This window comes from Pinus tabuliformis, chromosome 1_1, assembly GCF_031772625.1.
Source record: "Pinus tabuliformis cultivar Carrire ecotype Pingquan chromosome 1_1, CPIR1, whole genome shotgun sequence".
Lineage (NCBI taxonomy): Eukaryota > Viridiplantae > Streptophyta > Pinopsida > Pinales > Pinaceae > Pinus > Pinus tabuliformis.
The window spans coordinates 381,784,531-381,807,226 of NC_142297.1; the positions used below are offsets into that span (position 1 = coordinate 381,784,531).

A 22,696-nucleotide genomic window follows, 5' to 3' on the forward strand; every position below is an offset into this window, starting at 1 on the left:
TTCTTGGATTAATCTTATGAATATAGATGTATTATAATTGATTTACTCAATTGTGCACAACCCATAAGTGAATAACCTATCTCTCTGCTCATTGAGAAGCTCAAACCCAAACTTTCTCAATTTCTGCCTCTGCTTGAGCCCCTATTTCCTTTTGCAATTCCTTGAGAAATTAGGCCCCTATTATTTAGGTTTTTTCCAAAATGGATTGCACAATTCCTAATGCTGAACATGTGACTGCATGCAACACTTGTACGCTCAAGACTAGTCTACAACTAATATTACACTGCCTTGGAATCTCTACCGTAGCTGGGCAATTTGAATTTTTTGCATGCACTAGAAATTTTGGGATGATTGATCACTTAACTAGATGATCACTGCATTTGACTAAAGTCTCATTGCAAAACTAGCGTTCCACTAGTTCCTCCAACAGTTAGACCTAGTTTAACTGAAAACAAGTTGAGATAATTGACTTTGACCGCTACAAATTAGAAATCACACATGCTTAACTGAACTCTAGCTCCGCCAACTTGAATTTATTGAGTAAAATGGGTGACACAAATGATTTCATACAAGCTAATTGCATCCAAGTTGTCTGCTGATGTGGAAATTCAAATTTTCTCAATTTAATCAAGGAAAAACCAAATTGAGAATTTCTTGCCACATTTTTCAACAATCCTTCAAGTGAATCTAATCCATGTTGCCAATATAGCACAACAATTTTCTAATAACAATAACCAATAGATATAAGTAGCGTTCAAAATAAATGAAACAGTAAAAAAACACATATTAGAACACAATCGATGGAGACCCCGAAAAGTACTCCAACTATGTTACCACCTATTAACATTCTTCAAAAGTGCCTCCATTGGTCCTCTCACGACACACACCTCTATTTTCAGCCTCCATCACCCTAAATCCCATTAGTTGTTGTCAACCTCCATCACTCTACTTCCCGAAGAAACCATCAATAGCGTAAAGACAAACCCCTAATCCTTTACCTTTTTTACTAGCGCATCATATTGAAAATTTTAAGACAAAAGATTTATTTTTCCTCAAAAAATTGTCTTAAAATTCCCCTCCATGTAGTAGTCTAGAATGCAACAACATACAAGTTGTCTCTAATCATATCAATAGAGATCGAAGGGACAAAAGAGTAATTAATGTTTGGGAAATCTTGCCAGGGAAAGTTTTTATGTTCTTCAGAGTCAGCTACCCCCACAAAACAAAGAGCCCAACAAGTCATTGTATTTATAAAAGATAACATGAATGAAAAGTGAAATAGCAACAATGGTACATGCATGATACAGTAGTTGCCCACAATGTGGCAGACTTAGGTTGCACTGTGACAGTCAATTTTGTAGTTGTTAGATAATATTTTCTTAAGTTGATATGTTTTTGTATTAATTGTTAACTGTCTTAAATGGGTTTCGTCTTAAGTGGTCATTGTCTTAAATATAAAGTTGTCTTAAAATAATTTTGTCTTAATCTGTTTTTTTTCTTAAATATAATGTTTTGTCTTAAACTATTTTTCTCTTAGAATAAAGTTTTGTCTTAAAATATTTTTGTCTCAAACTGTTTTTGTCTTAAAATATTTTTGTCTTAAACTGTTTATGTCTTAAATATAAAGTTTTGTCTTAAAATACTTTTTGTCTTACATTGTTTCTGTTTTGAATTTAAAATTTTGTCTTAAAATATATTTGTCTTAATTTTTTTTTGTCTTAAATATAAAGTTGTCTTAAAATATTTTTGTCTCAAATTGTTTTTCTCTTAAATTTTATATTTAAGACAATTCAATTGATATTAAATTCTAATGTAAAATAATTAAAATAAAAAGTGACTTTTTAAGACAAAAGATTTCTTTTGTCTTAAAAAAATGTCTTAAAAGTGCCCTTGGTGTAGTAGTGAAACAAGTTGTTTGTTAATCTTATTGTGATTTGGTATCAATTCATTATTATGCACTAGTTTGACTGAATTTTATAAGTTCATGTTATCATGAACTAATTTTTTTCCATTATGATATCCAGTGTTATCTATTATCGTAGGTTACTGACTTATCAAAGTAGGGTAGCTTTAACAAGAAATATGATAGGTCAGGGTAGCTTTAGCAAGAAATATGATAGGTCACAGAAAAATATCTTATTAATATTAGGGATGTTAGACTACTTTTTTTGAGTAATTTGACTTTTATAACACTCTGAAAAAGTCTTGGCCATTGTGTTTTACCAAGAAATGTAAATGTTTGTCTGCTTGCACAATCATTCATCATCTCCAATGGGGCCTTTATGTAGTACAACAAGGTATTTTATTTTTTTTTCCAAGGAAAAAAACGGTAACCTTTTATTAAAGAATTAATGAAAAGTTACACTAGCAGATGCAATGAAGCATTCCGTAAGTTGCCACATGGGCTCGAGTGCTTTCGCACCCCACGCAACGTTAGAAGACTAACGTGCACAAAGAATAAGAAAAGAGAAGAGAAAAGAGAAAGAAAAAGGGTAAAAACCTGAATTCCGGCTGTGAGTAAAACTCACGCTTCAAGTTTTTCTCCCCTTTTTCTTTTCGACCTTGCGCCACTCTCCTTGAGTGGGCTCGATCGAAGCAATGACTAACTGTGTTTTTGCATTCGGAGGCCCTGTTTCTTTGTCTGAGTCTGAAGTATCTGAGTGATGATGCCGTTTGATGCCTCCCATGCTTTGATCCACGCTTGTCATCTCTGCCTGATTTTGCTGGGTCTCTGCCTGATTTGAGTGGAACTGTGAAGCCTTGTTGTCTGCTATATTTTCCTTCTGGTTCTCTATTTCAACTTCCTCTATGGTGGTATCATCCTCTTCTGCTTCTGTTTCTTCGTCTTCTGTTACCGAAGAGGCTTTCTTTTCCGCAGCTCTCTTCTTTACGACATCATCTATGTTCTGCCATCCTTTGGGCTTCCTTTGTTGTGGCTTGCTTTTGTTGATACTTTTGCATGCATTGAATAGATGACCTGTTTGTTGACATCCCCTGCATCTGAATGTTGTATTCTCATAGTCCAAAGGTTGTTTCCACTGAGAATTGTTGAAGTTCAGTATGATGCTTTCAGGTAATCCTTGGCTAAGATCTACCTCGACACATATCCTAGCAAAAGTAAAGATTCCTTTTATGTGTCTCTCTGAATCAATCTTTAACATTCTTCCAAGGGTATTCCCTATAACTGATAAGGTCTTGTAGTGCCAAAAATGTATCGGAAGATTATGCAACCTTACCCATACTGGCATCCTTGATACCACCATAGTATTGGCATCAAACTCCGGGAACCATGGGGTAACAAACAATCCCGCACTGCCCCAGAACCATGGTCCTTCATTGAGGATTTTTTCCCTTTCTCCTTCTACGAGGAAGATTACTATGAAGAAACCCTTCGAGCATAGGTGGATCTGGCAGTTTTTTGTCCAGACCGTGTGAATCCATTGGTACAAAGCATCCGTTCTAGGCCAGAAACCGTTAAATCTACAAATAACAACATTTTTTTGTAGATCTGAGAATATGCACTTTACCTCTGGTGTATCCAGCGAGATGGAGGGACTCTCTGGCACTTGATCCACGATATACTGCCCTGGAGGTATATTAACAGTTGTGGATTCTTTCCCCTTTGGAGGTTCTTTCCCTTTGGCTGCATCGCGATAGGTACCTGTAGATTTTGAGGTAGATCCCTTAGATCCACCTCGCAATCGGTGATTTAGGATAATAGTTGAGTCCTTTGCAACCCTGTAATGCTGGAGTGTGTGTTGATCCTGCAAGCATATCCCAGAAAATATTAGGATTTGAAATGCAACTGGGATTCCCAGTTTGTCCTGGATCTCTTTTTTTAGCTCCAAAACACTCATCCGTTCCCAGATCTGCACACAAACGTGTCTGCCTTCTATTGATCTGATGAATATTTGCTTCAGATATGCTGTGTCTGCCTTGATCAAATCTCGTTTTTCGGATTTGTATTCTGGATCTGGCGAACTTTCATTTTGCTTCTGCCTAGATCTGGCCAGATCTGGTAGATCCACCCCGAGTCTACAATGTTTGGCCCTATCTGATGATCCGTTTCCCAGATCGGGCCTCCTGTTAAGTCTATCTCTCATCTGAAAATCCATCAGGTTGATGGCACGTTTTTGGAATCGGAATTCAATTTTCAGGCCAGCGGCATCGATCCCATATACTGCACTGACTGCTGCTCCAAGATCTCGATCTCCCCGAAAAAAGGTTTCCAGATCTGACCAGAATAGAGGTCGATCTGTCAACCGGATGGCTGTAGTGATGTGCCTTAGGCTGGATCTATGCACCACGCCTCGGATCAAGGGAAATGGTGCCTGATCAGGTCTCGATGGCGGTTGCTTGGACCACTGGTTTTCATGATCTGCGTCACAGAAATGCAGATCTGAATTCTGGCTTGCAAAAAATTTAATAGCTTCTCCATACCTTTGGCAGGGACTGCGATTTTCCCTTCCGCATCCTCCATTTTTGCACGAGCCAGCACGATCACTGATCTCGGCCGCAAATCCCCTTGCATAAACCCTCGTCATTCTTCAGAGCTCCTTCCGCTTCAAATATAATACAACAAGGTATTTTATGATAATGTTTCTAAGTTAAATTTTATTCTGGAAATGATAATTGGGTAATGTCAATGTAAGCATGTTGGACTAGGTCGCAACATGTGTCTATATCCTTTCCTTAGAGATTGGAAGTGGTGTAAAAGGTTGTCACATGATTTAGAAAATCGTTTCTCTTTAAGGAGCCAAGATTTTGTGTCTCCCCATTTCTTATTAGATTAAGACTCTTTTTATTAAAACTATTGGGATTCGAAAGATAGACCACTCGATCGCTCTTGGATGACTAATTGTGGTCGTGAAAGTGTTCAGGGTTCAAATTTCTAACTTAGTGTTGCAAAATAGAGGTTCCATGTATATACACTTTTTTTCTTTATTCCTTTTAATTTGTTTCCCTCGTGCAGCATGGTAAGAGCTCATAACTTTTCAAAAAAATGTGGATTGAAAAATGTGAAGGAGGAAATTGAAAATTATTTGCTTGAAGAAGGGAAGGTACAAAAATGCACATCTAGAGTTCTTTTTTTTTCATGTATCAGACATTGAGTAACTTAATGTTATTTATTTTAATTACATCAATTATAGGTGTGGTTTGTGGAAAATAAGGGAAATAACTTTTGACATAACATCTAGAATGTTGTAAATGAGGTACACATGTACCTAAGGACTTGTTGTACAAAGGAAAATTGATCTACATTTGACCTATTAAAAACATTTCACCCTTGCTTTGCCATGCCCACTTTTTATTCAAGTCTGAACCCACTCCACCCATGCACAACACTAGAAGCAACTCAATCCTACATATGAAGGTTGTATAGGGTGTAGTCATTACGGGGCTAGTAGCTTTAGATTTTTTTGTGAATCCATTAGTTTAAGGGAAAGAAGAAAAATGCTACTATTGTTAGTTGTCAATGTTTTACTTACATTCTAATTAATGGTCTGACGCCCTTGCATTTGCTTTGTTTGAATGACCTTTTATAACAAAGGCATGAAATTTTCTTTTGAAATTTGACTAGGATTTGATCTCCTAATTACGATTTGGGCATTTGATAAAGGGTTTTTTTCTAATGAAGTGAGTGGTCTTCCATTTGGGAAAATTAACAAAGTTCTCTAAAAACACCCCATCAAGACTTTGTATGCCTCTTTTATTAATTCTCCAAACTACTTTTGATTGAGAAAAACACCAACACATAACTTCTTTTTCTGTTTTTCTTTGTTTCCTTATCCAATAGGGTTTGCAGTGAATATTCTATTAAATTTATCTATCTATATATATATATATATATATATATATATATATATATATATATATATATATATATATATATATATCATGGAATTTTATTTTCCATCTTTGTGTTTTGGTGTATGATCATTGTACTTGCCTACTTTTTTATAAGAAAACTTGCTGGGGTAGACAGGAAGCTCTCTCGTAGCTTGGAGTGACAAGTAATTAGTTCATTATTCTTGTTGTGATTTTGTATCAATTCATTATTGTGCACTATAGTTTTACCAAATTTTATAAGTTCATGTTATCATGAACCTATTTGCATTCATTATGATATCGAGTGTTATCCATTATCCTAGCTTATAGACTTATCAAAGCAAGGGTAACTTTAACAAGCAATATGATAGGTTATAGACAAAGATCTTATTAATATTAGAGATGTTATAGTTATCTTTTGGATTAATTTGACTTTTATAACACTCTGAAAAATGTCTTTGGCCACAGTGTTTTACTAAGAAATGTAAATTTTGGTCAGCTAGGTGCTAGAGTACCTTGCAAAATCTCATCATCATCATTCATCCTCTTCAATCAGGCCTTTATGCAGTACAACAAGGAATTTTATGATAATTCTTCCAAGTTAAATTTCCTTTTGGTTACAAAACTTGGTTTACAAGGTCAAATTTATAATGATTGACATAACCAAAGTTTTTGCCTCAGTCTAAGGACATTGATAAATCTCATCCTTACTATGAACTACATATCCTAATTATGACTTTAGGTGCTTCATTTATATTTTCTTTTAAATGTCTGAATTCTTGTATTTTACAAAGGTTATTAAGTAGGAAAGGATAATTGGGTAATTTCAATGTAATCTTGTTGGGCTAGCTAGCAACTTATGTATATATCATTTTCCTGGAGATTGGAAGTGGTGTCGAAGGTTGATAGCTGATTTAGAAAAGCATTGCTCTTGAAGGAGCCGAGAGTTCTAGTATCTCCATTTCCTATTAGATTATGAATATTTCGATTAACACTAAAGGGATTTGAAAGAGAGGCTACCTTATTGGTTTTGGATGACCAACTGTGGTCCTAAAAGTGTTCAGGGTTCGAATTTCTAACTTTTATAGTGTTGCAAAACAAAATTTCCGTGTATATTCACTTTTTTTCTTTGTTATTAATTTGTTGCCCCCATGTAGAATGGTACAAGCTCATGAATTTTCCAAAGAATGTGGATTGAATAATGTGAAGTAGAAAATTGAAAATTATTTGGTTGAAGTAGAGAAGGTACAAAAATGCACATGTAGAGTTTTGTTTTTGACTAGGCTTCTTTTGATAAAAGATTTCTCTTAAAATTTAATATATATCTCATGGAATTTTATTTTCGTGTATGAGCATTGTACTTGCCTAATTATTTTATAGGAAATTTTGTTGGGGTAGACACGTTTTTTACAGAAACATGTAACCTCTCTATATATTTCGCAGGAAGGGATCCAAGATGTGTTTTGATTGTACAAGCTACACATGAACTCAAAAGCCCCTCTGCATCGTAGCATAATTTCGAAGAGTCTAATTCCTACAACAAGGCAGGTGTGACCTCTACCTTTTAAATCATCTGTAGATATGGATCTGATGCTTGTCATTTTCCTATTTGATTTACCATGCGATGAAAATGTGAATTCATTGATATTGAGGTTTAGAGGTGAGTGTGAGCTAGTGTGGTTGAATGATAATAATGCATTAGTTATATTTAAAGATCACACAAGCACTGCAACAACTCTTATGATTGTGAATCATGCATTTAGATACTCATGGATAGATAAGAAATGAGCAAAATTGAAGTGATGGTTAAAACACTTAGAAATTTTCTTGTATTGAAGATTTAAAGAAGTCCTCACAACATGCATATTTTAAATGTAAAAAGGTGATATAATCATATTCCATAAAAATCATGTTTCCATAGAAATTTTTATTATGAAATATGTTAAAATTTGTTATAAATTAAGTAATTGATAAAATTATTTGTTTTATCTTTTATCCTAGCCAACTCACAACAAGCAAATCTAGAGCACAATCACCACTTCAAGAAGAAATATGGAGGAATTGTACCAAAACAAACTCTCATTTCGAAGATAGAAAATCGTGATCTATTTCTTTATCATGAGGCATTCATGTTGGCATAATTAGACAACGTGTTTAACTTGAACATAGGCCTCATGATTTGTAAGGCTCATGGAAGCAACTGTGAGATATCATTGTAGCATGGTTCTTTCCTTTTGTTGATATTTTCATGTCTTTCAACAGTTGTCAAAGAAACATTAATTAGTTTTATATGCTATCGCCTTAGGGTGTTTCCTTTGTGACATCTAGTGCAATTGCTAGTTGTATCAAACAAGTGCTACATAGTAGCTAGTCCTACAACTTAGTTTAATTTATGTTTTACTAATTGGTAAATTGAGGTATTTGGTAATTGTAACTATGCATTCTTTGCATATATTAACAAGTACGTTACTACTTTCATTTGTTGAAATATGAATTCGTAGCATTTGACATGAGTCAAAGTTCACCACCTTAAAAACTACCAACAAGATATTTTAGACATTAAGAGAAGATAGATGAATAACATTTAATATTATAAATTTATTTTTATTTAAAAATAAATGAATAAATGAATAATCAAATAAGTATTGAAATAAATGAAGAAGCATATAATTAAATCAAAGTTATTAATAATATGATTGAAATACTGCCAACAAAATTTATTAATTTGATTTTTAAAATTTGATTAAAATTTAAGATTTATGAAAATCTGTAATTTTTATAGTTAATTCAAGATAATAAATAAATTTATGATATAAAAAAATAATTATTATAATATTGTCACATTGACTTATCAAAAAAATTAGAAAATTATCATAATATTACATCACTTCAAAAAAATTTATAATTTTATTTTCTTTTCTCTTGGAGTATAATTATTGTGAGGTTTTTATTATAGAGTATTGTTAATTAGAATTTTTACATTTTTATAAAAAAATACATTAAAAAGAAATAGTTTTAATTATATAAATAGTATGTTGTAATTAGATGATATAATTTTGACCTCCTAAATATTTTAATTTTCTTAATTAAACAAATTAAATATAATATAATTAAAATTGCATTCATATTTTAAATTATTTGTAATATTATAATAATAATAATAATTTGTTATTGAAATAATAAAAAAATGTAATATATATATATAGTCTAGTCTACCTAGGCCGTAGAATGGCCCGTTTTCCGGTACAGGCAGAAAAATCGTCCGGCTCCGGCCACCGGGAATGTCTTCACCCTCCACCACCCTCTTGGAGCTCCGCCACCCTCCCTGGCAATCCTGACATTCCCTGCCAGGGCCTGACAAGATATCGGATTCGGATCGCAGGGAATGGGGCCTGACATCCCCTGACAGACTAGCTATTGCAGCCGCGGTGTATTGTTCGGGAGCTCCTTATTCCGGTTCCATTCGAATTGTCACCCACGCACTGGTATTACCCTGTTGCATAATCACCAAGATTCTAATGCATAATTCTTTACCCGGAGAATCACTCCATTTCTTTTTCTTTCTGGTGGACCAAATTTCTTCTTCATCATCAACCTCATCATTTCCTTAGTTTTTCCTGCATTTAATGGCCATGGAGTCTTACTCGCCCTCCGAGAACTCTCGCTCTCATCTCCATCTCTGTGCTTTGGCAGTGTTTCAGAATTTGCTGAACGAAGGTACCCAATGAATTCATTTGGTTATTTCTTACTTTAATTTTATTGAAAATTCAGTCACTTGATATTTGGGTCTTTTTAATTTCAATTCAGAGCTTATCAAGAGTATTCATCTGTATCAACTGGGAGATGGCACCGTTTCCGCTGTTCAACGAGAGTTTATGTTCTGCCCCAGCTCCTATAAGCAGATATGCCGTGACAATATTCCACTTGTTCATGCTTGTGGAAAGGAGAAGGCACAGGAGTTCATGGCGAATCTGAAGGAAGGAGAAGAGCGCGGACTTTGGATTTGTATTCTCCATTATAACTGCAATCTCAGCCCTGGCAACTTCATAATTCCCAATATTCTAAACCTAGCCAGGTGGGCATTGCACGGCTTTGTTAGAAAATTATAAATAGCCTAGACTTAATCAATTAATGATTAATATATGTCTGTATATATATCTAGGTTTTCGCTATAAATTTGAATGGAGCTGCATTCGTATCCATGCAGAAACCCTGCGCTGAATGCCATACCAGAACTAGCAATTGACCTCGATCGCGTTGCAAGATACGGACAAGCGGTAGATTCTTCTCACCCTCAGAAAAAAATGGGCGAGAAAATATTAAACTGTGCATTAGCTGACACGCAGTCCAGTTTCCTTAGCATTGAGAGTTTTTGGCCTGCTATTCCTGGCTTAACAACTGTGCAGGACTGTATTGATGATGCAGTCAGTAGGTCCCCCATTGTTGTTGAATGTACTCTGCGCATCGATCAGATCGATGAGTCTTATGGCATCAGAAACATCTGCAGTAGGTCCCCCATTGTTGTTGAATGTACTCTGCGCATCGATCAGATCGATGAGTCTTATGGCATCAGAAACATCTGCAAAGAAGATAACCCTAATTCTATCCCTAACCCCAGGCAACCAATCACCTCATACCTGAAAGGTATGCTGCTATTCTTTTCCTGTTGCTTACATTTTACTCTTTAATTTTATGAAGATACACCTAGCAGTCATCAAATTAAAGGATCCAAACCGTTGTAGTTTATGAAGGACAGGGACACTTGACATTAGTACTGCAAATGTCTGGTCATTGACTTATTTGTAGTGGCTCAGAATCACAGACAAGTATAATGCTTGCGTTTATCTTATTTGTGTGGCAGGGTGTTCATCTTGTCACCCAAATGAAGTAAGCTCAATCACTTGCAATAATTCAAGATACCTTGAAAAGGAAAACCACACTGCTGATTAGAAGTCAAGTCTAAGTATAGCAAACATGGTAGTCTTCCAGTCAATTGAATGCAGCCATGCACCACAGAGTTCAAAGAATGATGCTTCTGAGGATTCATTAATGTTATTCTGTAAGAAAACTAATGTGGACCTTCCCAGTAGTGTTGGTGTAAAAGGTAAGAAGAGCAGGGCATCAAGTGAGGAGAAAGATGAGAATAGGCAAATCCACCGAGCACCCACCCAGCGTGTTGCCAACATTGCACTGAAGGATCTTGCAAAATATTTTGATGTGCCAATCACTGAAGCTTCAAGGAGTTTGAAGGTAGGGCTTACAGTCTTGAAAAGGAAATGTAGAGAATTTGGCATCCCTCGCTGGCCACACAGGAAAATCAAGTCGCTTGATAGTCTCATACAGGATCTACAGGTAACTTCTACGGCTTTTATATTTGCTTTAGGAGCATCTCTGTATCCTTGCACTAACGTTATAATATCATGCACATTGAAATTGTGGTTCTTACTCAGTGAGGACACCATTCTATTATGTCATTTCATTTAACTACAAAATTATGAAAAATAGTAGAAAACTTGAAGCTAGTTCAATTCTATATTAATAAAGCGATGGTTTTATATAGATCGATGTCTTTGTTTCTATCCTCTTGATAATGGTAGCTTATGAAAGGACTAAAGATAAATTTCACTAATAAAATAAGAGAAGGCATTTGTTCAGCTACATTATGTTTATAACAAGTGATTTGTACTGTATGTTTCAGTCGGAGATAATTTTCCTATTGATTCAAATTGAATGCTTGATTTGGGGCAGGAAGAAGCCAAGAGACAGGAGAGAGAAGATAAGGCTGCAGCTATGGCAGCCATGAAAAGAACAAGAATATTGGAAACTGAGAGACAAAAGATTGAGAAGAAACCTGGAATAGACATCCAAAAAGACACCAAGAGATTTCGACAGGACATATTTAAGAGAAAGCACAAGGCAAGAGCTCTTAAAAAGAAGTATGATTAAACAAAGTCTTCCGGTAGAAATCACATGAGAGAAGATGGAGATCCATCAGAAGAAGTTCCATCAGTTTCCACCATCCTAACATTGATGATAGATAAAGCCAGAACTTCCCCATCTACCAATTAATTATTTGTGTCTATCTTTTGTTTTTTGTGACAGAATTTTCAGCAAATAAATTCTGACAACTTCCACAGTTTATTGCCAACAAATTTGATGCAGAACGACATGAACTCTTTTTGTGGCTTGGTGCAGAAATCTTACTTCGACAATTTTTTGTCAAAAAGACTGTGCCCATGAATGTATGAGGTGTTAAATTTCAAATGTTTGGAGATAAGTTAGTTTGGTTATTGATGATACAGATGTTTGTAACACTATAAATTTTCAAAGTCATCAAAGCAAGGAAAGAAGTCTATTCATTGTTGCGCAAATGATCTCAGAACATGTATATGGACAAAATATCCATCCATTAAGTGATTAATCGATATAACAGTAACATTGAAGTACCCACAAATTGCAAATTCAATTTTGAATTCTTTTATATTTAGAGGCTCTGTGGTTTGTATATCAATTACTATTTGCATGTGTTTAAGAACCAAACCCTGCTTATGTATAGATAATCTCCTTTGTCATAGTTCTTTGGCAGCTATCATCCATCAATGTGAATCATAATTCCTTTTAACTTATGTAACTAAATCAGCCAAGCTGGTACCCAACTCATCCTGTCTCTAGTTTGTCCATATCACGATCATCCAGTTCTCGGGATATTGATCCAACTGCATTGTTGAATTTTTCTGTCAGCAAGTTCAGATAATCTGACCCCAAATTTCTTGCCAGCAAATCATTTATGACTAGTACTACATTTATCTGTTTACTCTTAAATTTTCCTGCCACAGGCTCACACTACTACATTCAAATTTTCTGTTTGTCTTTAGAGATTGATTTGAATTTTGCACCTAATATGTTAATTTGTGCAATACATATCTTTTGTAAGGTGCATGTACACTGAAAAATGTAGCGACTGTGGAGCATTTGCCAATTTGTCATTTACCATTGTTTTATGCTTTTCATTCCTTGAAAGAGGATAAACTCCATAGGTTTGAGCTTTTGCAGTTTGTAACACGTCATTTATGGATATTCGTGAAGTTTATAACATGCCATTTTTTGGGAGGATGTAAACTCCATGCCTTCGAGTTCTGTCAAGTTTGGAACATGCCATTTTTTGATAGATGGTAAACTCAATTTCTTCGAGTTTATCCGGTTTGTAGCATGCCTTGACAGAGGCTAATAATCCGACTTGGAGCTTATCAAAGGCATAATCAGTCTTGATACATAACTCTTATAGTACAGATTGTTTTATTTTAGTTTATTGTTAGGATTTCATTCCTTAAAGCTGGTAGCTTTATTTCTCTGTAAAGTTGATCATTTTCAATGTAATAGGGGTTGGCTTTCGGGCCAAAGGGAGTAGTCTACCAAAAATCAAAGAAAAGGGTGTTGATTGCTTTGCTAAACAAAATCTAACCCATGTAGCATGCTTACAATAAATCCTCACTTAATTATATTATATGACTTGTCAAGATCAAATTCAAGGAAGTGAGCCTTCTTACTCATCTCCCTGGCCAATTTGATGCTCTGCAAGGTGATAATATTCTTTCTTATGATTTTGGAAGCTTGCGACTTGAATCATTTTCTTAAAATGTTTGTAATAACCTTGTGGGAGACATTGAGGAGGGTTATAGGCCTCCAGCCTCAAATTTCTTGGCATAGTAACATACTACAATGTTGACATCATCATAGTTTTATATCATCTCATGACACAAATGATTGGGAAATATAGAAAATATATTTTGTTAAATATTGATTGAATCTCATATCAAGGTTATAGTTTCTAAGTCACCTTTATGAAATTGTTGAAGTGAATTGCCTCTCCATCAACAAACTCTGGTTGATCAAAGACATGTTCACATATTTTAGAAACCTAAATGTGAGAACTAGATTGAGATTAAATGAAGATGTTCAATTCTGTGTACAGTTTCACCCATTGCTTATATACTTGTTTTAGTCCCTTTTAGCATTCAGTGAGTGAATTAGTGATCTAAGGTACCTTTTTTTTTCTTTTCTACTCTGCCTTATGGACCAGCATTGATCTCTTTTATATTTGCCTATGAATGGCTTGACATTGGTAATTCAACTATATGAATGAGTTATAGCTCATATTTAGGATGGCTCTTATTGATTCTTTCTGTATATCATTTAGTTGTGGCACGGTAATAGAATATGGTTATTTTCTTTTCTAAAGCATTAAACAAAGAGTGTGATTTAGTCACAAAATGAGAAATTTTGAATAATAATTCTAATGGTGCATCCATTTTCTATGGCTTCATTTCAAGCTTAAAAAGTGTATGTTGTAAATTTGTAACTTCCTTTTGTATCTATACACTACATCTCTGGAAGGGCAGGAATGGAAGTGAACAGATTCTTGAAATCTGCAAATGAATCTTCAGAGGAACAAACAGTGTTGTAGTGGGTAATAGACTGTCAAAGGATTTGATAAAGTGAACAAACAGTGTTGGAATGGAAGTGAACAGATCTCTTTTATATTTGCCTATGAATGGCTTGACATTGGTAATTCAACTATATGAATGAGTTATAGCTCATATTTAGCATGGCTCTTATTGATTCTGTCTGTATATCATTTAGTTGTGGCACGGTAATAGAATACGGTTATTTGCTTTTCTAAAGCATTAAACAAAGAGAGTGATTTGGTCACTATGACATTTTTCTTAAAATGTTTGTAATAACCTTGTGGGAGACATTGAGGAGGGTTATAGGCCTCCAGCCTCAAATTTCTTGGCATAGTAACATACTACAATGTTGACATCATCATAGTTTTATATCATCTCATGACACAAATGATTGGGAAATATAGAAAATATATTTTGTTAAATATTGATTGAATCTCTCAAATCATGGGTATAAGATGACCAGATGTAGATTTGTGGTTTTTCGAAGTCAATAATTGAAGCCCAGTTATAGTTGAATTGGAAACATCCATTGAAACTTCAGTACACATTTTCAGGTTAAGTTTGTGTTATGTACTATCGATAATTGTCATATTTGTGCCTCTGGAAACATATTAATCTCGTTAACTGAGTTTCTTTGAATAAACAACTGTTAGTTTATTTTATCAGTTTACATGGAATGTTAAATTAAACAAAGCCATAGTAGCTTTAAACAGGTGCATTTTTCATTATTCATATACATTCTTGGAAAACACCACTTTGAAATCAATCTTTGTTTGTGTTAGATATGGATAATGACCTAGATGAAGCAATTCCCTTAATGACCTAGATGAAGCATATCTATGCCCTCTTAATTTTGACGTCATGGAATCTAGCTATATCTGAGCTCAGATAAATTTATTAGTCGTATAAGAAGACTTCATTAATAAATCTAGGGACTTCAAGTTCTGATGTGTAGTGATTTCACATCTGCTTAATAGGGAACTATTTCAATAGCTCTTTAAAGTTTACAGAGATTTGGTGTCTTTATCAATCAATAATACTTGATAGCCCAATTGGGTTTGATACATGTATGCTTTATGATTATTATTGCCAGGTCTGAAGGCTTAAGTTATGAAATCATTCATTTTAACTGTCATCCGAGTTGGAATCTAAACATGAGTGGAGAGGTTCACTGCCTGACTCAGATTTTGTGGCAATTCCTGTTACTTTATGCTCATCCTTCAATAGTACCTATTCTGCAGATGAGCTACTTTCACACATATATTATAGCTGTTATCAATCAAATTGTGCACCCTGTTTAAGTTAAGACAAGACAATCAGTTAATCACTTTGAAGTTTGGAGATATCAGAAAATGTGATTTCTATAAAACACTCACAACAATAAATAGGATACCCTTCATGGGGTTCATATTAAAAATTGCATCCTGAAAATTTAACTTAGCATCTCTAGTCAAGTTAATAAATCATGTCAACCACATAAAAACAGGCTGGCCAGTAATCCCTTGATAATCCGTGAAGGTCTAAAGGTTCTAAGTCCATCAGATTGTAATTACATTAAAGCATTTAGCCATTATCTATGAAAAGGCTAATGGGGTTGTGGTTCAGCGGTGAAGAATGTGGCATGCTAGACCACACACCAAGGTTCAACGGCAAAGACAACGACATGTCACAATGACTTTTTGGATGTGCTAACGTGAATCTTGATACTTTGAAGATTCAAGAACTATTGAGTCAAGAACTAATTGTTATTCTTGCGCAAAGCCATTAAGTACCATGTGGATCAACTAAAATAGGAGTAAATGACGAGTTAATGGCAAATAAGGGCATTGGTTGCATCTCATTTTTTAGAATCACTAGAGGTAAGTACATAATTGACTAGATGAGGGCTATTTGCTAGCAGCAATGCCATAGTAGTGTTCATCCACGACCTTCTAGTAGCCAGAAAGCAGAATGCCAGTTATCGACAACATTGGTTGCCTTAGCCTCATTAGCTGCTAGAAGCAGAGTACTAATAGCCATCAAGGTGTGGGGGGATCTGTAAGAATGCTATTGACATTAAATAGAATCTCTTTATGATTTGAGTTCAATTTTGAGCTCATAAGCCAAGGGCTCAAATGTAGCTCCATTCTTATCAAGCACCGACATTCTCACCTTGGCTTTGGAGGTCAGTACTAGCCATTTATGAATTTGTCATCGCAGTTCACTCGCTCAAGCTTTTGCTCATAGTAGTCCTAAATGACCTGGGGTCATTCTCTAAATCAATTGACTTGGCAAAGACCATAATAGGAAACATTATTGGTGGATATGATTCCACTAGAGACATGTTGATTCATAATGAAAAGGAGTAGTGATGAATAAAACCCACGATAGCCTGACCTGATCCCTCTTATATCCCTTACTCCATACCGAAACCAGAGACCAATTACAAGCTCTCTGATGACTGCGTTAACGCCAGGTGATAACCTCCCACATGTAACAATGGCAGCATGGACTTCATCAGGGCTAAAACGTATCTCAGACCGAGGCCCTGCTCTGTGATATAGTACTTGTGTTTCCCTTGACATTGTCTGGATATCCACAACAATGTCCTCCATTACCATATCGTTCTCAGTCACAAAAAACCCTTCAATGGGGCGAAAATACTGGTTATGCATAAGAGGATTTCCAAAAGTGGGTACATCCTGTAAATATTCTCTCAAGTGGGGAGTACCCTGAATCCTCTTCTGCGCATGACATTTTATGACAGCCCCTGCTGTTGATGGCTCCCTTACTTTTCTTTTGCATTGCAGATATCAGGAAAGAATGCAATGAAGACAGAAACAGAAGATTTTATAAAATTCAAAGATGATGATAACGATGAAAACTATTAAATCACTCACAGATGGTAAGGAATGAACACACTATATCATTCAGGCATGATAATAACAATAACAATGTATGTTATATAAATGAAAAGAAACCAGAGAAGATGGTATTCCTAACTGAAGTCACGCCTGTTGTTCGTTAAACTCGTTTCAGAAACCAGAATTAGCTGTTCCAGAAACTAGACTTTTTTTTCAACCACACTGGCTATAACTTCCATTAAAAAAGAAGATAAAGACGAAATTTACAGACAGACCCACTGAGTGCAACAACCAAAGTGTCCATTATTTTACAGTGAGAGGAATAATACACTCCACTGAAGCCCACGAGAGCAGAATCTGCCAGTGGCTTCCGCTGGCCTAAATCACACTTAAAACATAATATATGGATATCATCCATCCTGTAAAACCATTTATCAGACGACAATACACATGCGTTAACAGACCTCTCAGCCTTAAAGTTTAAGCCCCCTCTCCAATATGCTGGGCTAGGCTGGGCTGTTTCTAGGAGCGAGTTTTGAAGGGAATGGCACGAATGATCATCTGGTGGTAAATAGCTGCCAAGCCAGTGCCCAAGAATGGACCGACCCAGAAAATCCAATGGTCATCCCAAACATGAGACTTGTTGTAGATGATGGCAGCTCCCAAGCTTCGGGCAGGGTTGATGCCAGTTCCAGTGATGGGAATTGTGGCAAGGTGAACCAGAAAAACTGCAAACCCTATTGGAAGTGGTGCTAGCAGAGGAACGTGAGAATCCCGGGCGCTTCGTTTGGCATCGGTAGCAGAGAAAACGGTGTAGACCAGAACGAAGGTTCCCACAATCTCAGCACCCAAGCCATCTCCCTTGGTGTAGCCATGAGCCACAGAGTTAGCACCTCCACCGTCCGCTTGGTACTCGCCTTCCATGAAGCCCTTCACAACACCAGCGCCACAGATGGCTCCCAAGCACTGACATATCATGTAGAACACAGCCCGGGGCAGAGACAGCTTTCTGGCCAAGAACAGCCCAAAGGTCACTGCTGGGTTAATGTGACCACCTGAAATACCGGCTGTGCAATAGACGAGACAGAAGATCATTCCCCCAAAGGCCCATGCAATCCCCTGAATTCCAACAGATCCAGTGCAAACATTGTCGGCCCTCTTGACACCCATGACCGTGAGGATCGTGACGTAAAGAAACAAGAAAGTCGCCATGAACTCTGCAATACCCGCCCTCCAGAAGGACCATGACGCCAACTCCCCGGGTTCGAACAGTGGCGCGGGATCCGGCTCCTTGTAATCCTTTTCCCTCATCTGTGCCGCAGTCCCCAGCGGCTGCCTCTCGGAATACTTGTTCGCCCCGAGCTTAACGTCTTCTTCTTTTCCTTCCATTTCAACACAAAGAACCAGAGGATTCTGAGACTGTCTGAACTCAGTCGAAACAAAGCCAAAATAGTGCAGCAAATGCAGAAACTAGACTTTAGCTGTTGTAGAATTTATGACCAGAAGAATTGACCGGCTAAGGTCTGGTTGTTCAATTCAGTTAAGGTATATCGCTGATTCTCCGGATACACCGCGGCTGCAATAGCTCGTCCCCGATCGGAGTAGTCTGTCAGGGGATGTCAGGCCCCATTCCCTGCGATCCGAATCCGATTTTTTGTCAGGCCGGGGGCAGGGAATGTCAGGATTGCCAGGGAGGGTGGCGGAGAAGCGGAGAAGGAGGGTGGCGGAGCTCCGAGAGGGTGGCGGAGGGTGGAGACATTCCGGTGGCCGGAGCCAGAACTCGAAGGCATGGAGTTTACATCCTCCCAAAAAATGGCATGTTATAAACTTCACGAATATCCATAAATGACGTGTTACAAACTGCAAAAGCTCAAACCTATGGAGTTTATCCTCTTTCAAGGAATGAAAAGCATAAAACAATGGTAAATGACAAATTGGCAAATGCTCCACAGTCGCTACATTTTTCAGTGTACATGCACCTTACAAAAGATATGTATTGCACAAATTAACATATTAGGTGCAAAATTCAAATCAATCTCTAAAGACAAACAGAAAATTTGAATGTAGTAGTGTGAGCCTGTGGCAGGAAAATTTAAGAGTAAACAGATAAATGTAGTACTAGTCATAAATGATCTGCTGGCAAGAAATTTGGGGTCAGAGTATCTGAACTTGCTGACAGAACAATTCAACAATGCAGTTGGATCAATATCCCGAGAACTGGATGATCGTGATATGGACAAACCAGAGACAGGATGAGTTGGATACCAGCTTGGCTGATTTAGTTACATAAGTTAAAAGGAATTATGATTCACATTGATGGATGATAGCTGCCAAAGAACTATGACAAAGGAGCTTATCTGTACATAAGCAGGGTTTGGTTCTTAAACACATGCAAATAGTAATTGATATACAAACCACAGAGCCTCTAAATATAAAAGAATTCAAAATTGAATTTGCAATTTGTGGGTACTTCAATGTTACTGTTATATCGATTAATCACTTAATGGATGGATATTTTGTCCATATACATGTTCTGAGAGCATTTGGGCAACAATGAATAGACTTCTTGCCTTGCTTTGATGACTTTGAAAATTTATAGCGTTACAAACATCTGTATCGTCAATAACCAAACTGACTTATCTCCAAACATTTGAAATTTAACACCTCATACATTCATAGGCACAGTCTTTTTGACAAAAAATTGACGAAGTAAGATTTCTGCACCAAGCCACAAAAAGAGTTCATGTCGTTCTGCATCAAATTTGTTGGCAATAAACTGTGGAAGTTGTCAGAATTTATTTGCTGAAAATTCTGTCACAAAAAACAAAAGATAGACACAAATAATTAATTGGTAGATGGGGAAGTTCTGGCTTTATCTATCATCAATGTTAGGATGGTGGAAACTGATGGAACTTCTTCTGATGGATCTCCATCTTCTCTCATGTGATTTCTACCGGAAGACTTTGTTTAATCATACTTCTTTTTAAGAGCTCTTGCCTTGTGCTTTCTCTTAAATATGTCCTGTCGAAATCTCTTGGTGTCTTTTTGGATGTCTATTCCAGGTTTCTTCTCAATCTTTTGTCTCTCAGTTTTTAATATTCTTGTTCTTTTCATGGCTACCATAGTTGCAGCCTTATCTTCTCTCTCCTGTCTCTTGGCTTCTTCCTGCCCCAAATCAAGCATTCAATTTGAATCAATGGGAAAATTATCTCCGACTGAAACATACAGTACAAATCACTTGTTATAAACATAATGTAGTTGAACAAATGCCTTCTCTTATTTTATTAGTGAAATTTATCTTTAGTCCTTTCATAAGCTACCATTATCAAGAGGATAGAAACAAAGACATCGATCTATATAAAACCATCGCTTTATTAATATAGAATTGAACTAGCTTCAAGTTTTCTACTATTTTTCATAATTTTGTAGTTAAATGAAATGACATAATAGAATGGTGTCCTCACTGAGTAAGAACCACAATTTCAATGTGCATGATATTATAACGTTAGTGCAAGGATACAGAGATGCTCCTAAAGCAAATATAAAAGCCGTAGAAGTTACCTGTAGATCCTGTATGAGACTATCAAGCGACTTGATTTTCCTGTGTGGCCAGCGAGGGATGCCAAATTCTCTACATTTCCTTTTCAAGACTGTAAGCCCTACCTTCAAACTCCTTGAAGCTTCAGTGATTGGCACATCAAAATATTTTGCAAGATCCTTCAGTGCAATGTTGGCAACACGCTGGGTGGGTGCTCGGTGGATTTGCCTATTCTCATCTTTCTCCTCACTTGATGCCCTTCTCTTCTTACCTTTTACACCAGCACTACTGGGAAGGTCCACATTAGTTTTCTTACAGCATAACATTGATGAATCCTCAGAAGCATCATTCTTTGAACTCTGTGGTGCATGGCTGCATTCAATTGACTGGAAGACTGCCATGTCTGCTATACTTAGACTTGACTTCTGATCAGCAGTGTGGTTTTCCTTTTCAAGGTATCTTGAATTATTGCAAGTGATTGAGCTTACTTCATTTGGGTGACAAGATGAACACCCTGCCACACAAATAAGATAAACGCAAGCATTATACTTGTCTGTGATTCTGAGCCACTACAAATAAGTCAATGACCAGACATTAAGTCAATGACCAGACATTTGCAGTACTAATGTCAAGTGTCCCTGTCCTTCATAAACTACAACGGTTTGGATCCTTTAATTTGATGACTGCTAGGTGTATCTTCATAAAATTAAAGAGTAAAATGTAAGCAACAGGAAAAGAATAGCAGCATACCTTTCAGGTATGAGGTGATTGGTTGCCTGGGGTTAGGGATAGAATTAGGGTTATCTTCTTTGCAGATGTTTCTGATGCCATAAGACTCATCGATCTGATCGATGCGCAGAGTACATTCAACAACAATGGGGGACCTACTGCAGATGTTTCTGATGCCATAAGACTCATCGATCTGATCGATGCGCAGAGTACATTCAACAACAATGGGGGACCTACTGACTGCATCATCAATACAGTCCTGCACAGTTGTTAAGCCAGGAATAGCAGGCCAAAAACTCTCAATGCTAAGGAAACTGGACTGCGTATCAGCTAATGCACAGTTTAATATTTTCTCGCCCATTTTTTTCTGAGGGTGAGAAGCAGGGGTTAAATTTGACGGGTGACCCTACCCGTCAAGGAAATTTTTTATGACGTTTTTATTTTTAAACTGCCCATCATATGACTTTTAAAATTTATTTGTACAAGTTTTATCTAATTTCAAATTGTACTCATAATTGTTTAAATTTTTAATTTTTTGTTCTACAATTGGGCTCAAGTCTCATTGCTACACTTTGTTTTGAGACCTGCTGATCATGAATCCCTGCCAACTGTATGCGGCTTTTTCACAGAGGATGACAACTTCTGATCACAAAACTTCAAAGCCAAAATACGTGTTAATCCACAGTTGCTCTGGTGGGGTTACTGGTTCTCGGTATGGCATCACTTTGGACATACGGCAAGGAATGGAGAAATTAAAGCAACGTATAGTGACAGAATAAAAGTAGATCATCACCGACAACATTCCATATTTTTATTATGTTTGCATATATGCATTTCCATTCTCATATATTTTTATTATGTTTGCATGTATGGATTTCCATTCTAATAAAATATATACCGCAAAATCTGCCAGAAAGGAAAAGTTTAAAATTGTTTTGAATATTAGCCCTAAGCCATGGTCATCATTGAGTACCTGCGATTTCCACAGAGTCTCTGATATCATGTGGATCTTGCCGGATCATGCACCACGATGCACAATGTTGCATTAAATGAATCTGTTGATCATCCACCTCAACAGATGCCCAACGGAATGATATGCACGTCGTCTGCCTGATGATAATAATGGCTTCAACAAACCCAATTGAAATTTCAATTGTCAAACCAACTTCTGCCCTAATGCTATAATTATATCTCGTTTGCAAGGCCGTAGTTTATATGTTATAGGTTTTGTAGATTTGGTGTAATTTGTTCAGAATTTTATATATAGATTCGTTGAAATTATAATTTTAAGT

General features: G+C 36.4%; 3 protein-coding genes and 1 pseudogene across 3 annotated transcripts; 2 read left to right on the forward strand and 2 right to left on the reverse strand.

The window, feature by feature from the left end:
• The first annotated feature begins 9,395 nt into the window (after positions 1–9,395).
• Positions 9,396–10,802, forward strand: LOC149213232 (uncharacterized). The gene is made up of 5 exons (XM_089391965.1): positions 9,396–9,546; positions 9,637–9,904; positions 10,037–10,261; positions 10,340–10,473; positions 10,691–10,802. The coding sequence occupies exons 1-5, from the start codon at positions 9,456–9,458 to the stop codon at positions 10,777–10,779; spliced, it is 807 nt and encodes a 268-aa protein (XP_089248091.1). The 5' UTR covers positions 9,396–9,455; the 3' UTR covers positions 10,780–10,802.
• On the forward strand, positions 10,789–11,848 carry LOC149213233 (protein RKD5-like). Its single transcript, XM_089391966.1, has 2 exons — positions 10,789–11,181; positions 11,578–11,848. Exons 1-2 carry the CDS (start codon positions 10,804–10,806, stop codon positions 11,773–11,775), a joined length of 576 nt encoding a protein of 191 aa, XP_089248092.1. The 5' UTR covers positions 10,789–10,803; the 3' UTR covers positions 11,776–11,848.
• A 5,572-nt stretch (positions 11,849–17,420) lies between these two features.
• Positions 17,421–18,540, reverse strand: LOC149213234 (putative aquaporin PIP1-4 pseudogene; annotated as a pseudogene).
• Positions 18,475–21,779, reverse strand: LOC149213235 (uncharacterized). Its single transcript, XM_089391967.1, has 4 exons — positions 21,638–21,779; positions 21,426–21,559; positions 20,699–21,189; positions 18,475–20,302 (listed from the first exon to the last, which is right to left on the reverse strand). Exons 1-4 carry the CDS (start codon positions 21,763–21,765, stop codon positions 20,105–20,107), a joined length of 951 nt encoding a protein of 316 aa, XP_089248093.1. The 5' UTR covers positions 21,766–21,779; the 3' UTR covers positions 18,475–20,104.
• Between the last annotated feature and the right edge of the window lie 917 nt (positions 21,780–22,696).

Bases quoted from the DNA above. Each gene is read 5' to 3' on its own strand.
- LOC149213232 (XM_089391965.1), top strand. From the start codon at position 9,456: ATGGCCATGGAGTCTTACTCGCCCTCCGAGAACTCTCGCTCTCATCTC. The intron at 9,547-9,636 runs GTACCCAATGAA...ATTTCAATTCAG, and splicing joins TCAGAATTTGCTGAACGAAG to AGCTTATCAAGAGTATTCAT. The intron at 10,474-10,690 runs GTATGCTGCTAT...TTTGTGTGGCAG, and splicing joins AATCACCTCATACCTGAAAG to GGTGTTCATCTTGTCACCCA.
- LOC149213233 (XM_089391966.1), top strand. From the start codon at position 10,804: ATGGTAGTCTTCCAGTCAATTGAATGCAGCCATGCACCACAGAGTTCA. The intron at 11,182-11,577 runs GTAACTTCTACG...GATTTGGGGCAG, and splicing joins GTCTCATACAGGATCTACAG to GAAGAAGCCAAGAGACAGGA.
- LOC149213235 (XM_089391967.1), bottom strand. From the start codon at position 21,765: ATGGGCGAGAAAATATTAAACTGTGCATTAGCTGATACGCAGTCCAGT. The intron at 21,190-21,425 runs GTATGCTGCTAT...TTTGTGTGGCAG, and splicing joins AATCACCTCATACCTGAAAG to GGTGTTCATCTTGTCACCCA. The intron at 20,303-20,698 runs GTAACTTCTACG...GATTTGGGGCAG, and splicing joins GTCTCATACAGGATCTACAG to GAAGAAGCCAAGAGACAGGA.